Source organism: Rhinopithecus bieti, unplaced genomic scaffold, assembly GCF_001698545.2.
Source record: "Rhinopithecus bieti isolate Rb0 unplaced genomic scaffold, ASM169854v2 scaffold_33066, whole genome shotgun sequence".
In the NCBI taxonomy this organism is placed as follows: Eukaryota; Metazoa; Chordata; class Mammalia; order Primates; family Cercopithecidae; genus Rhinopithecus; species Rhinopithecus bieti.
This window is the reverse complement of record NW_016814098.1, coordinates 1,135,091-1,150,927: the sequence shown is the minus strand read 5'-3', so window position 1 is coordinate 1,150,927 and position 15,837 is coordinate 1,135,091. Positions and strand designations below refer to the sequence as shown.

Here is a 15,837-nt window from a genome sequence, read left to right as displayed (position 1 = left end):
AGTCTTGCTCTGTCGCCCAGGCTGGAGTGCAGTGGCATGATCTCGGCTCGCTGCAAGCTCCGCCTCCTTTGTACACGCCATTCTCCTGCCTCAGCCTCCTGAGTAGCTGGGACTACAGGCGCCTGCCACCACACCTGGCTCATTTTTTGTATTTTACTAGAGACGGGGTTTCACTGTGTTAGCCAGGATGGTCTCGATTTCCTGACCTTGTGATCCACCTGCCTCAGCCTCCCAAAGTGCTGGGATTATAGGTGTGAGCCACTGCGCCTAGCCTTGAGACAGGCAGGCCTTAATGAAACTTTGATCTTTGTGTTTTAAAGGAAATCTTTAAAAGTTTAAAGAACTTTAGGTTAAAAATTGGGGATTGCCACTCAGTTTTGGGCATATTTACCATATTATTATGGTAAAGTCACAGTTACCTAATTAAGCTTTTGTATTTTCAGATCAAGCCAAATCCAGCTGCTTCCAAAGAGTACTTTCAGAAGGTAAATCAGTAGATCGCCCATGTGTATCTGCACCTTCTCACCCCAGAGAAGAACCACAGTTGAAACCTGCTTTTATCATTTTAAAGATAGTTATTTGTAGAAGGCAAGGAACCAATTATGCTTGTATTCATAAATATTACTCTGAATGTTTTGTTTTGTAATTCTGGCTAAGACCTTTTAAACATAGTAGTTGCTAGTACAAGGAATCCTTGTACAGAACATAATTTGCCTATATAGAAAGCGATTCTTAGATCATGTCTTCAGTGGAAACACTCTTGTCTTAGCCTTACTTGAATCTTGCCTATAACAAAGTAGAGCAACATGCATTGAAAGCATCTGATCAAGGGTCCTGAAATTTTCATCTTGAATGTCTTTGTATTAAACTGAATTTTAAGCTAACAAAGATCACCATTTTCAATTAGCCGTCTAACTCTTGCAATGAATGTTTATGTGATTGAAGCAAATGTGAATCATATTATTTTAAAAGTGGCAGAGTGACTTAACTGATCATGCATGATCCCTCATCCCTGAAATTGATAGTTTATGTAGTCATTTTACTTATTTTATTCACTAGCTAACTTTGTCTATGTATATTTCTAGATATTGATTAGTGTAATTGATTATAAAGGATATTTATTGACTCCAGGGATTGCATTTTGAAATTACAATTATTTTCTTTGCTGAAGTACTCATTGTAAAACATAAAATAAACATATTTTAAAATATTTGCATTTTACTACCATTAACTGTTGGGTCAGCTTATTCTGGGCTCTCCTTTCCTTCTCAGATTACTTCAACAAATATTTAGTGAGCATTTACCTCAGGGGCCACAAAGAGAATAAGATGCTGGTTCCACACTCAAGGAACTCGGTTTAGGGGCAAGACAGATAGGGAAACATTTACTCATTGTTTCAGTAAATCCTTGAGTGCCTACCCTGCACCAGGTGCTGTTTTCAAGGCACATGAGGGAACAAAGGACAAACCCCTGCTTTTAAGCTCTTACGTTCTACAGGGGAAACACAATACATGTAGTAAAAGTAGAGTGATTGGTGGCCGGGCGCGGTGGCTCAAGCCTGTAATCCCAGCACTTTGGGAGGCCGAGACGGGCGGATCACGAGGTCAGGAGATCGAGACCATCCTGGCTAATATGGTGAAACCCCGTCTCTACTAAAATACAAAAAACTAGCCGGGCGAGGTGGCGGGCGCCTGTAGTCCCAGCTACTCGGGAGGCTGAGGCAGGAGAATGGCGTAAACCCAGGAGGCGGAGCTTGCAGTGAGCTGAGATCCGGCCACTGCACTCCAGCCTGGGTGGCAGAGCAAGACTCCGTCTCAAAAAAAAAAAAAAAAAAAAAAAAAGTAGAGTGATTGGAAGGAAAATAATGTGAAGTGAAGCTCTGGTGAAGTGGAGTTGTAGGTGTTCTAGATGGGGTTGTTAAGGAAGGCCTTAAGGGAAAGCCTGTCTCTCTGGGTCCATTTTCTGATCCGTAAAATGGGGACAATAATTGTACCTATCTCGGGGTTTTGATGAGCCTGGAGGGAGAGAAAACGCATAGAAAGTGAGAGTGTTACTGGGATAAGAGGCTTCTAGGTAGAGGGCAGGGAAAACACAAAGGCCCTAAGGCAAGAGTGGACTCAGAGGGGATGCAGATTTACTAGTATGCCAGTGACTAGGGCGGTGGTGGGGGTCCCAGAGTGCCTTTTGGCCAAGCCAAGGACTTGAGGTTCTGTTCTGGGGTGGGGAATGTCAGGAAGGATTTGAAAAGAAGAGTGATACCAACTTGTAAGATAATCACTCTGGCTCCTTTGTTAAAGACTGGACATAGTGGTCCAAAGTGGGGAAGCAGGCCAGTGGGCCGGCTTTGTGACATCCTGGAGGGTACAGACAACAGAATAGAACAGCACGCTACTACTGCACCGGTGCTTAGATGGATTTCTGCCGCATAAGGGTAGAAGTGGAGGGGACACCTTACTCAACTGGGAGGGTCAGGGAAGGCTTCCTGGAAGAGGAGATAAACCCTTGGAGGTTAAGAAAAGTGAGCTAGGCAAACTGAGCAAATATAGAAGCAGAGTCACACAGGCCTGAAGGATGCCATGAGCCGATTTCCTGTTCCTGGAGGGGCAGGGCAAGGGAAGGAATTGGCCCGCTGGAGGTTAATGGCCAATACTGAGCACTTCTGAGAGCTCAGTGCTGTGTTAGGGATATTTTATTTCCTTTGATCCGAAACAAAACCCTGAGATAGGTACAATTGTTATCATCATTTTGCGGATGAGAAAATAGACTTTGAGATACTGACTTGGCGAGGGTCACACACCTAGGTGGTGTGCTGGGTCCCCCAGTCCAGGACTCCGGAGGCCCCCTGAATGACCTAAGCACACTTGTGGCTTCCATGAATTTTTTTTTTTTTTTTTTTTTTTTTTTTTTTTTTTTTTTGAGACGGAGTCTCGCTCTGTCGCCCAGGCTGGAGTGCAGTGGCCAGATCTCAGCTCACTGCAAGCTCTGCCTCCCGGGTTCACGCCATTCTCCTGCCTCAGCCTCCCGAGTAGCTGGGACTACAGGCGCCGCCACCTCGCCCGGCTAGTTTTTTTTTGTATTCTTAGTAGAGACGGGGTTTCACCGTGTTGGCCAGGATGGTCTCGATCTCCTGACCTCGTGATCCGCCCGTCTCAGCCTCCCAAAGTGCTGGGATTACAGGCTTGAGCCACCGCGCCCGGCGGCTTCCATGAATTTAAGTGCGCACACACAGCCCCCACCCACTCCTGTTCTAGGGAAGGGCAGGTGGGAGGAGGGAAGGAAGGCGTGTTTTTCTTTACAAATGGTCCCTATTTGGTAGTCAACAAAAGGAACGGATTTGCCCCAACCCTAGGGGAAAAAAACAAACAAACAAAAAAACCTGTCGGGCTGAGGGATAGTGCACTGTGCCCAGGGCCCTATACTGGGTTTGATGCGCTGGTGTTACTCTCTTGAAATTCTCAGTAACTTGAATAAGGGCACCGCATTTGACATTTTCACTGGGCTGAGCCCATGATGCCGCCGGCCTGACTGCGCAACACCATGCACCCTGGAATTCGTGGGCAATCGGAGGGATTTTCGAGGGTAATAACCACGGGTAGGGCGCGGCAGGTGAGGTTGCGGAGGGCCTCACTCACAACCTTTGGGGATCTTCGCATTAAGTGCTGTGATACGGGGTTCCGATATTGACCCCTTGGGGCCTGGAGACGGCCCAGCTCCCCAAAGGTGCGGAGCAGGGCAAGCAGGGTTGGGAGGACATGGCCTGTGGGAGAGCTGGGCTCGCCGGAACAGTGGGCGCGCAAGGGTCCCGAGGCGCGGTGACACGGGAAGTCTGGCGCGCGGGCCTGGGGCGGGAACTGCGGGTGCGCGCGGCCCGGGGCGGGGCTCGCCGCCTGGCTCCTCCTCCGCGCGCGGCCTGGCGGCGGCGGCCACTCTAGCCAGCGCAAGATGTCCCTAGAACAAGAGGAGGAAACGCAACACGGGCTGCTCCTAGGAAGCAGCGACGCCGTCCCCGCCTTCATTGAGCCCAACGTGCGCTTCTGGATCACCGTGCGCCAAGTACGGCCCCGGGCCCCGCGCGGCTGGGGGCGGGGAGGGGGCGGGCCGGGCCGCGTGGTGTCGGGCTGGCCCGGGTGACCTTGGCCAGGCCACTGGGGCGCCCCCTGTCTCCGTTTCCTCGTCCCGGAGTTGTGCCGGTACGCGCACCACCGGCCTTCACCCTTTAGGGCGCGGGAGGGGACGCAGGGGAAACCCAAGCTGCCCACGACCACAACGTCACTCTCCAGATCGCCCTCTCGGAGGGGCCCAGTCGGCGCAGGTGGCTGCTCCCTACTCCCTGAGCTGTGGCTGAGCAACAGATTGGGGAGAAACAGGCCCTCCCACCTTGGTAAGCCCAGCCACTCTCAGTGAGACCCCCGAGGCTTTGGGAAGCCACCCGTGGACAGGAAATAAGCAGGACTCACCTCCCTGCGGTGTCTAGGGCAGCACCGTCCAATAGAAATACAATGTGAGCCTTACAGGCAATTAAATATTTTCTAGTAGCCACGTTAAACAAGATAAAAAGAAAAGGTGAAATTTTTAACAATACAGTACATTTAGCACAGCAGGTGCAAAATACTAACATTTCAACATGTAATCAGTAAAAAACATTCCTGAGATATCTTACCCGCTTTTTTTGGTGCAGTCTTCCAAGTCCGGCGTTTGTTATACCCGCAGCACATCTGGGTTCAGCCGCGTGTGGCGAATCGGAGAGCAGGGCTTTAGGGGGTTCTCTTTTAGGCCTCTCCTAAAGTGGGGTCCAGCCCTGTTTTTTTAGATGGGGAAATTGAGAAGGGACAGTGAGTTCCGGTTGCTCCAGCAGAACCAGGGCTTAAAGCCAGAACCACTACAAAGTTTGGGGTTTGCTGGAGCAAACCTCCTTTCCCCAGGGTGACCCCAGCTGCACCATTGAGCCCTTAATGGGGCGTCCATCCTTTGTCACTGGAGTGAAGCCTTATAGCAAGCAGACAGTGAGGCCACAGATTCTGAGATCTTCTAGGCCGTTGCTTCGAGGTCATATGTGAGATATGAACATAGGACCATTTGAACCCCAAAGTCTGGGATTTTAACCCTCAAGGGCAATTGATACTGAGCGGTTAAGGGCACACAGTTCTGAATCATTTACTGGCTGTGTTGCCTTGAGTACATTCATGAGTTCCTCTAAGCCTCAGCTTCCTCACCTGGAGAATGGAGAGGTTGGAAGGATCCCAGGAGATGATGCCAGTAAAAGGCAGATTACAGACCCTGGCAGGTTCTCAAAAACAAAAAAACAAAAAAACAAAAAAAACCTACTGTTAATATTATGTCTTTATTTTTCTGCTGCTATTAACCTCTCTGTTGCTTTTCTCCCTCATAAGTCCTTTATTCAACGACTTCTTCAATGGACAGAATTATTAGATCCTACAAATGTGTTCATTTCAGTTGTAAGTATTGTCTTCAGAGCTAATGAATTTCACATTTTATTTTGAAACTTAAAGACCGCACATCCCTTTTTTTTTTTTTTTCAGACAGAGTTTTGCTCTTGTTGCCCAGGGTGGAGTGCAATGGCACCGTCTCAGCTCACAGGAACCTCTGCCTCCCGAGTTCAAGCGATTCTCCTGCCTCAGCCTCCCAAGTAGAGACGGGGTTTCTTCGTGTTGGTCAGGCTGGTCTCAAATTCCCAACCTCAGGCCCAGCCCACATGTCCCTTTTAAAAGCAGTTGAAATAACAATCTGCATATATTATTGTGTTTATTCCTTCTGAATGAGCTTGTCAGATTGGAAGCGGTAAAGAAAAGCGTACATCTGACCATGTGCCATGCCTCGTGCCTTTAATCCCAGCACTTTGGGAGGCCGAGGCAGGTGGATCACCTGAGGTCAGGAGTTCGAGACTAACCTGACCAACATGGTGAAACCCCATCTCTACCAAAATACGAACGTTAGCTGGGTGTGGTGGCAGGCGCCTGTAATCCCAGCTATTTGGAAGGCTGAGGCAGGAGAATCACTTGAACCCAGGAGGCAGAGGTTGCAGTGAGCGGAGATCGCACCACTGCACTCTAACCTGGGTGACAAGAGCAAAACCCCATCCAAAAAAAAGAAGAAAAAGAAAAGCGCACATCTGTTTAACAGGTAATATCAGGCCCAGGCTGGGTGCTGGTGATTCAGAGAGGAACAAATCTTCCACATGATGGAGGACAGACTGGCTAAACTGGTCACATCCTGGGTGACAACAGTGAAATTCCGTCTTTAAAAAAAAAAAAAAGAAAAGAAAATGTAATAAAATCAGAAGCAAATATAACCAGATGTTTACAATTGTTAATTCTGGGTGAGGGGATTATAGTGTGTAGCCATTCTTTGTAATTTTTGTATTTAATTATTTTTTCTCAAATTAAGAAATGGAGGCTGGCTCGTCTCTATAATCCCAGCACTTTGGGAATCTGAGATGGTAGGATCTCTCGAGAATGAGAATTTGAGACTAGCCTGGGCAATCTAGCCTGGGCAATACAACGAGACCCTATCTGTACAAATAAAAATGTAAGGTTAGCCAGGTGTAGTGGGTTGTGCCTGTAGTCACAACTAATTGGGAGGCTGAGGCAAGAGGATCACTTAAGCCCAGGAGTTCGAGGCTGCAGTGAGCTGTGATCACACCACTGCACTCCAGCCTGGGCAACAGAGTGAGACTCTGGGCCGGGCGCGGTGGCTCACGCCTGTAATCCCAGCTCTCAGGGAGGCAGAGGCGGGAGGATAGCTTGAGCCCAGGAGTTCGAGACCTGCCTGGGTAATACAGCGAGACCCCGTTCTCCACAAAAGGAAAAAAAAAAAAAAAAAAAAGACAGAGTGAGACTCTGTCTCTTAAAAAAATAAGAAAAGAAAGAAAGAAAAAGAGGTAAGACTGAACTGATTAGACGTGGAAGTGGGTGAGGGAGAAAGACTTCCAGGTTTCTGACATGCATAGCCAGGGGATGGTGGTAACTATTCAGTGAGACAGTTGACATCAGAGAGTGGAGGAGGTGACAGCACGATTGCGGGCAGCTGCTGGAGCATCTAGGAAGAGGAAGGCGTAAATCTGAATGGCACTCAGGGCTATCCTAATGGCCTAGAGAGCCTAGGGCACCTTGTGGCTTGAAATCAGGCACGCAGTTGAAGTCCAGTGCATGCTGGTGAGTGAGCTGCTGATTCCTACATCTGGGGATAAACCTGAACAATTTGAGATCATTACTTGATTTCTTGATGTCTAATTTTAGGAAAGTATAGAAAACTCGAGGCAACTACTGTGCACAAACCAAGATGCTTCCAACCCTGCCTCGGGGGACGAAAGGGTATGTTTCATGTGCTCAGGTCTGGCTGGTTGAAGGCTGGGTGTAGTTGCCCTCAGATGGTGCTGCCTGCATGGTCAGGTGGAATTTGGCCATTAATCTCTGTCTCCATCTCTTTTCTTTCTTTTTTCCTTCCCTTGGGAGCCACTGTTCTATTGGCTGTTAACGTTGTCATTGTTATATACTGCCCAGAGGACCCGCTTTGCAAAACTGGGTTAGTTTTTTAAATGTAGTTAGAATTCTGTCCCATAAACCAGACAGCAAGATTCCTCCTATGCCGTGGACTTTTGTGGGGATCCCCTGCAGCTGATTCCTGGAGGCCCATGGCAAACTCCAGAATTCAGACAGGGCTCTGACGTCAGAATTCATTCTGCACTGCAGGCAGTGTTCCTGCTGATAGGCTCAAACGAGCCTGTCGAGGTTCCTTATCTACCTCGCAGTGTGTGGGCCTTTCTGGAGCTCACAAACACCAGTTCCTCAAGGCAGCCTATGGAGAGCTCACATATTTAACTTACTTTTTCTAAGAATGTGTTGGGGACCCTGGGCTGACAGCTTGGCTCTGTTGCAAGTAACTTGGCTTATGGCACGGTGTGTCATCAACACACAGCCTGCTCTGCTCTGAGCCAGAGGCAAGCCGGATTCAGGGACTCATCTGAGGGATAAGTTAGGTGTTGGTCTTCTCCAAGGGTAGAGACAGGACTTTTTAATGTTCTGGTCAGTTTCTCTGTGTGGCTCATCTCTGCTTGCCATTAGTTCATTTGTTGATTCATATGATCCATTTATTTTGATTTGTTCTGTTGTTGTGGTAGAAAACAGCTCTGGTCTTCACTTTCTGAAAGTTAGAGCAAAGGTGGTCCCAGAAATGAGACTGGCAAAGAGATTCTTTTGTGCTGAGCCACCTTTAAAAGCCTTTTTTTTTTTTTTTAAGGCTGGGTGTGATGGCTTACCCCTGTAATTCCAATGGTTTGGGAGGATGACTTGATGCCAAGAGTGCGAGACCAGCCTGGGCAGTATAGTGAGACCCCATCTCTACTGAAAATTAAACAACTAGCTGGGAATGGTGGCCTGAGCCTGCAGTTTCAGCTACTCAGGAGGGTGAGGTGGGAGGATCGCTTGAACCCAGTAGTTCGAGGCTGCTCTGCAGTGAGTGAGGATTGTGTCACTGCACTCCAGGCTGGGTGACAGAGCAAGACCTTGTCTCTTAAAAAATATTTAAAATGAAACAAAGCTATTTTTTTTTCTCCTTTAAGATACAAGAAGCTTGGAAGCAGAGTCTTGTAAGTTTCAGTCCCTTCCTAATTTTTAGTGTCCTAAAATAACAAAACCAGACATCTTTGCATCTCTCCTCTTGCATCTAACCTTGCATCTCTCCTCTTGAAGGCCACAGTGCATCCTGACAGCAGCAACCTGATCCCCAAGTTTTTTCGACCTGCAGGTGAGTTGGCTCTAATTTTCAGAAGTGGATTGGGAAGATGTAGTTTCTAACACTTAGAAAACTCTGCCTGCCGGATCACTTGGGGTCAGGAGTTCGAGACCAGCCTGGCCAACATGGTGAAATCCCGTCTCTACTAAAAATGTAAAAAATTAGCCGGGCATTGTGGTGGCACATGCCTATAGTCCCAGCTACTCGGGAGGCTGAGGCAGGAGAATTGCTTGAACCTGGGAGCCGGAGGTTGCAGTGAGCTGAGATTGAGCCATTGCACTCCAGCCTGGGCAACAAGAGTGAAACTCCATCTCAAAAAAAGAAAAAGAAAACTCTGCCTGCTTTGCTTCAATTATTTTCCCCAGCAGGATTTCTTTTTTTTTTTGTTTTGAAACAGAGTCTCGCTCTGTCACCCCGGCTGGAGTGCAGTGGCACAGTCTGAGCTCACTATAACCTCAGCCTCCCGAGTAGCTAGGATTACAGGTGCCCGCCACCATCCCCAGCTTGTATTTGTATTTTTAGTAGAGACAGGGTTTCACTACGTTGGTCAGGCTGGTCTCAAACTCCTGACTTTGTGATCCGCCCATCTTGGCCTCCCAAAGTGCTGGAATTACAGGCGTGGGCCCCTGTGCCTGGCCATGTTATAGTAATTTTATGTACATACTTTATTATTATTATTATTATCATTTTTAGAGACAGGGTCTCACTCTGTTACCCAGACTGGAGTACAGTAGCACCATAATAGCTCAAAGCAGCCTCCAACTCCCAGGCTCAGCTGATCCTCGTCTCCTCAGCCTCCGGAGTCTCTGGGACAACAGGGTCATCCTGCCATGACCTTCTTTAAATGTTTTGTGGAGATGGGGTTCTCACCACCTCTACAAATGGAGGCTGGTCTCAAACTCCTGGTCTCAACCCATCCTCCAGCCTCAGCCTACCAAAGTGCTGAGACCTTGACTCATCATTTTATTAGAAAAAAAAAGAATGAGTGGAAAAAGTCCTTTGAGGTCTGTGCCTTCTGGAAGCTGGGGAAGAGGTGCTCAGGTGGGTGGTCCCCTTCTGGCCCCCTCTGCCTGGGCAACTGTGGTCACCAACACCTCCTCTCTTCTCTTCCTTCCAGCGTTCCTGCCTTTCATGGCACCCACGGTGAGCAAGCAGACACTCGCCATTAGGAGACTAGGGGCTTGGGAAGATGGCCACTCTCCTCCTAACCTCGGCTGTGTCCCTCCAGCTCCAGACGCCTGTCCCATGACTGCCTGATAGATGGTTGTGGACCCCCACTGATAACCCATGGCTGCCATTCACATGTCCTCGTCTCCACTCCTTCCCCCTCCCCACACCCTCCCAGTCAGGCATCCGGGCCTCTGGAAGGCCACAGCTTGGCAAGGTCATCCCTTTGCTGAACACTAAGTATGTGCAGAGCACTGGAGAAGCAGCCAGTGAGTTAGGATGCACTCCCTGCACGAACCCCTCGCCACCAAGTCCTCCTCTAACACAGCCCCTCACCTGGGACCTGGCATTGTCCCCGTGGGGCCTGGCATTGTCCCCGTGGGGCTTTCCCACCTTAGTCCTCTGAAGGTGCTTTTTGTTGTGTTTTTTTGTTTGTTTTTTGAGACAGAGTCTCGCTCTGTCACCCAGGCTGGAGTGCAGTGGCACAATCTCAGCTTGCTGCAGCCTTTGCCTCCCGTGTTGAAGCAATTCTCCTATCTCAGCCTCCTGAGTGGCTGGGATTACAGGTGCCCGCCACCACGCCCAGCTAGTATTTTTATTTTTAGTAGAGACGGGGTTTCGCCATGTTGGCCTGGCTGGTCTCGAACTCCTGACCTCAGGTGATCCACCCACCTTGGCTTCCCAAAGTGCTGGGATTACAGGCATGAGCCACCATGCCTGGACCGTTTTTTGTTTTGTAAAATACAGTTTTGCTCTGTTGCCTAGGCTGGAGTGCAGTGACGCAATCGTAGCTCACTGTAACTTCAAACTCCTAGGCTCAATCGATACCCCTACTTCAGCCTTCTGAGTAGGTGGGACTACAGGTACTCGCCACCATGGGGCTAATTTTTAAATTTTTACCAGAAACAGAGTCTTGCTACATTGCTCAGGCTGGTCTTGAACTCCTGGGCTCAAGGGATCCTCCTAGTTTGGCCTACCAGAGAGCTGGGATTATAGGCTTGAGCCACCACTCCCAGCCTAGGAGGTACTTGTCCACACCACAGGCTGGCTCCTGTCTGCTTCTCCTAGCAAATATGTACTACTTCTTCTTTTTTTTCTTTTTTTTTTTTTTGAGACGGAGTCTTGCTCTGTCTCCCAGGCTGGAGTGCAGTGGCACGATCTTGGCTCATTGCAACCTCCACCTTCCACATTTAAGTGATTCTCCTGCCTTGGCCTCCTGAGTAGCTGGGATTACAGGTGCGCACCACCACACTCGGCTAATTTCTGTGTTTTTTGTAGAGACAGGGTTGCACCATGTTGGCCAGGCTGGTCAAGAACTCCTGGCCTCAAGTGATCCTCCCACCTCAGCCTCCCAAAGTGCTGGGATTACAAGAGTGAGCCACCACGCCCAGCTAACAAATGTGTACATCTTAGCCATCCTGCTGGACTAAGGCCCTCGAGATGGCCTGCTGTGTGCTCCTGGATGTCCTTAGAGCCACTAGTTTGGTGCTTGGCAGGTGCTCTCACTCAACCTTGTCTACCAACCGGCAGCCCCTGTACCCACCACCAGCTTCTCCTGCCCCAGCTACCGGGGGGCTCAATTCTCTGTCTTCCCTGGGAAGTTCTTTGCTACTGCAAGTTCTCCCTCCACAGAAACACTTGTAACTCTGTTCCACTTTCTTCTTAAAAGGTATTTTTGTCAATGATGCCACCAAAAGGGATCAAGTCCGTGATTTTACCTCAGGTAGCCATTCTTCCTGTTTCACGATTACTAAATTCTGTGATGCTTGAAACCAAACCGCGATCCATTTGCCTCTCTCTCGGCAGGTTTGCCTCTATACCTACATGACAGCGTTCAACAGCATCAATGGAAACAGAAGTTATGTGAGTATTATAAGACGCAGAGGGTGTGGGGTTTTGCGTTACTTCTTTTGGAATTTGTTGTATGTATTCGTTTTAAAATTATCCTTGCTGGATAAAACTGTGATATTTGCCAAATAAGTACTTTTGTTTCTCTTTAGACTTGTAAACCAGTAGAAAGATCATTACTAATGGCGGGAGCTGTTGCTTCTTCAACCTTCTTAGGAGTAGGTATTTTTAGAATCTGTCAAATCTTCTTTATTCCTCAGAATCCAAGAAGCTTTATTTATTCTAGTTACAAATGTATGTTCCAATTTAAACAATTTGGAAAGTATGAATAGGAAATAAAAGTTGCCTGTAATCCTATTATCCCAAAATAATCATGTTAATAGTCTAAGTTTCTAGGCATATACATGATACTGGTATCTTTTTATTTTTTTCTATTTTCTATTTTCTTTTTTTTTTTTTTTGAGACAGTCTCGTTCTGTTGCCCAGGCTGGAGTGCAATGGCATGATCTCGACTCACTGCAACCTCTGCTTCCTGGGTTCAAGTGATTCTCCTGCCTCAGCCTTCCAAGTAGCTGGGATTACAGGCACACGCCACCACACCCAGCTAACTTTTTGTATTTTTTAGTAGAGAAGGGATTTCACCATGTTGGCCAGGTTGGTCTCAAACTCCTGACCTCAGGTGACCTGCCCACCTCGACCTCCCAAAGTGCTGAGATTACAGGCGTGAGCCACCACGCCTGGCCAGTACTGTTATCTTTTTAAAAATTGTTATATAAATTGTGTGTTATAAATATGTTATATAAACTGTGTTATATAATTTGTGTGTTGCTTTGGATGTCAGGACACTGTACTGGTGAAAGATGGAGATGTTGGCATCAGACAAGCCTGGGCCTTCATCCTGGCTCAAACCTTTAATGGCTCTGTGACTCTCGACAACTTTCTTTTTTTTTTTTTTTTTTTTTTTTTTGAGATGGAATCTTGCTTGTCACCCAGGCTGGAGTACAGTGGCGCTATCTCGGCTCGCTGCAAGCTTCACCCCCCAGCTTCACTCCATTCTCCTGCCTCAGCCTCCCGAGTAGCTAGGACTACAGGGGCCCGCCACCACGCCCAGCTAATTTTTTGTATTTTTAGTAGAGACGGGGTTTCACCGTGTTAGCCAGGAGGGTCTCGATCTCCTGCCCTTGTGATCTGCCCGCCTCGGACTCCCAAAGTGCTGGGATTACAGGCGTGAGCCACCGCGCCCGGCCAGCTCTCGACAACTTTCATACCTCTCTCTAAGCCCCTGTTGACTCCTTAGATGAACAGGGAGAGGACCTCCATGTTGCAGGAATTTGAAAAATACATGAAGGGCACTGGCAGCGGTCTGACCTGTAACAGGAATTAGGTCAGGGTGGCCTCTCTGCTAGTGAGTAGGTTCTGCTGATTTTTCAGTCCCATGAAATAATGATTTTTCTCTCTTCTTTTCTAGGTAGTGCCTCACTTTATCCAGATGAAGTATGGCCTGACTAACCCTTGGATTAAAAGACTCTTACCTGTGGTCTTCCTCGGTGAGCAGGAAGGGCTGGAGCCTGCAGTCTGGGCGGGGGCTGTCTTTGTGGTCTGTGAGCCTTCCTTCATCTCCAGAGGCTCCTGGCTCCCTTGGCACATTGTGACTGATGACAGGTGGCCTTTGCGGCCCTGCAGGCCCCCAAGCCCAAATTAGGTCTTTGCTCTGAGAGGTGACATTTTCTGTAAATACCCACATTAATGGCCAAAGAATGAACACAAGACTGGAAACGCAAATTACAGTATTTTCTTGAGATGGAGTCTCGCTCTGTCACCCAGGCTGGAGTGCAGTGGCATGACCTCGGCTCACTACAACCTCCACCTCCTGGGTTTAGACAATTCTCCTACCTCAGTCTCCCGAGTAGCTGGGATTACCGGCATGCGCCACCATGCCCAGCTAATTGGTTTTTTGTATTTTTAGTAGAGACAGGCTTTCACCATGTTGGCCAAGCTGGTCTTGAACTTCCAGCCTCAAGTGATTCGCCTGCCTCAGCTTCCCAAAATGCTGGGGTTACAGGCATGAGCCACCACACCCGGCCCTACATTTTAAAGATTATCTATATAAACGTTCTACATACATTATTTTACTTAATCCCGACAACAACTTATGGATAGGAAATATTATTATTCCTATTTACAGATGAGGAGACTGAGGCACAGGGAGGTTAAGTAACTTGCCTAGAGTTACACAGCAAGCAAATGGTTAGTATAGGGATTCCAACCCAGTGGGGTGACAGATATTAGCTGAATATTTTGACTCTGCCAGCCTGCAAGATTACTATGTCATGCTCCAAATTTGGGTTCGGGAATCATAGCAGTTTGAAGAGTTGGCAGACTGATGTCAGTGATGAAATTGAGGAAATGGTGTTATAGAACCCTTACAACTTTGGCCGGGCATGGTGGCTCACATCTGTAATCCCAACACTTTGGGAGACCATTGTGGGCGGATCACTTGAGGTCAGGAGTTCGAGACCAGCCTGACCAACATGATGAAACCCCGTCTCTACTAAAAATACAAAACTTAGCCGGGCCTGGTGGCAGGTTCCTGTAATCCCAGCTACTCTGGAGGCTGAGGCAGAAGAATTGCTTGAACCCAGGAGGCGGAGGTTGCAGTGAGCTGAGATCGCACCATTGCACTCCAGTCTGGGCAATAAGAGTGAAACTCTGTCTCAAAAAACAAAGGAAACCTTACAACTTAAGCAAAGATGAGGGATATGTTTCCAGGATCCCAGGGTTTCTCCTGGAATCCGGTAAGGAAGCAGGGGTGCTGGAAGCTGGTCCCAGGCTGTGGTCAGGATCCAAGACTGAGTGGCCAGCAGCTCTGAGCCTACTTCCACAGCCCCAGGAGAGCACCTGGTTGGCCCAGCCTGTGGCAGGTGTCCACCTGAGGGTCGAGAAAGGCCAGCTGTCAGAGAAAGAGGCTTGCAGAGGGCAGACACCCAAAGAGATGTTCCTTTGCTGGAACAAGACTCACCCCCGTGTTGGGTGTTCTTTACTTCTTTACATCTACAGTGCAAGCCAATGGGATGAATGTCTACATGTCCCGAAATATTGAATCCATTAAGGGGATTGCGGTCATGGACAAGGAAGGCAACGTCCTGGGCCATTCCCCAATTGCTGGGATAAAGGTAAGAGACATGATGGAGCTAGAGCTGCTTGCCTTTTGGGCAAAGACTTGACTTTTCTGTTTGGAAGCCAGTGACAAATTCATGTCTGCTTTCAACCTTTCTTTACCCATCTTTCCTTAGCGTGCTGAGAGATAAATTTTTCATTTTGGCCCCTGATGTGTAAAAGATGGGGCATTAGTCTGGGTTCTCTGGAGAAACAGGACCAATGGGATATATGTACATAATCTTTCTTTCTGAGACAGGGTCTCGCTCTGTCACACCAGCCTGGAGTGCAGTGCTGCAGTCTTGGCTCACTGCAACCTCTGCTTCCCTAACACAAGCGATCCTCCCACCTCAGCCTTTCAAGTAGCTGGAACCACAGGCACACACCACCACACCTGGCTTATTTTTGTATTTTTAGTAGAGACAGGGTTTCACCATGTTGGCCAGGCTGGTCTTGAACTTCTGGCCTCGAGTGATCCACCCACCTTAGCCTCCCAAAGTGCTAGGATTACAGGCGTGAGCCACCATGCCTGGCCCCCAATTCCTTTTTGAAATCTCTCAAAAGAAAAGCATGCACCTCTGTCTCCATTGTCCCTCCCATTCACTCCTGAGTTTAAATGATCCTCCCACTTTGGCCTCACAAAGTGCTGGGATTACAGGTGTGCGCCTCCACACCTGGGCAGTGTATGTCTATTAAGAGATTTGTTCTAAGGAATTGGCTTGCACAACTGTGGGAATCTGCAGAGCAGGCCTGGAGGCTGGAAACTTGGACAGCAGCTGCTGCTACAGTCTTGAGGCAGAATTTCTTCTTTGAGAAACCTCAGTTTTTGCCTGTAAGGCCTCCAACTGATTGGATGAGGGGCCCACCCACATTGTGGAAGGTAACCTTTTTTTTTTTCTTTTTTTTTTTTTTTTT

General features: G+C 48.3%; 1 protein-coding gene across 4 annotated transcripts in view; it reads left to right on the top strand.

Annotated features, from left to right (window-relative positions):
* The first annotated feature begins 3,865 nt into the window (after positions 1 to 3,865).
* SFXN4 (sideroflexin 4) overlaps positions 3,866 to 15,837 on the top strand; it is a 33,433-nt gene continuing 21,461 nt past the window's right edge. For 2 of the 4 annotated variants that reach the window (XM_017849764.1, XM_017849763.1), the window contains exons 1-11: positions 3,866 to 4,053; positions 5,391 to 5,456; positions 7,257 to 7,331; positions 8,579 to 8,605; positions 8,709 to 8,763; positions 9,869 to 9,894; positions 11,588 to 11,641; positions 11,725 to 11,781; positions 11,919 to 11,984; positions 13,235 to 13,313; positions 14,824 to 14,939. In XM_017849764.1, the coding sequence (XP_017705253.1) occupies positions 3,943 to 4,053; positions 5,391 to 5,456; positions 7,257 to 7,331; positions 8,579 to 8,605; positions 8,709 to 8,763; positions 9,869 to 9,894; positions 11,588 to 11,641; positions 11,725 to 11,781; positions 11,919 to 11,984; positions 13,235 to 13,313; positions 14,824 to 14,939 (732 nt within the window). In that variant the 5' untranslated portion in view covers positions 3,866 to 3,942. Of the gene's footprint in view, positions 4,054 to 4,182; positions 4,191 to 5,390; positions 5,457 to 7,256; positions 7,332 to 8,578; positions 8,606 to 8,708; positions 8,764 to 9,868; positions 9,895 to 11,587; positions 11,642 to 11,724; positions 11,782 to 11,918; positions 11,985 to 13,234; positions 13,314 to 14,823; positions 14,940 to 15,837 lie in introns of those variants that run through there. The other 2 variants (XM_017849768.1, XM_017849765.1) reach the window with 2 other exon arrangements.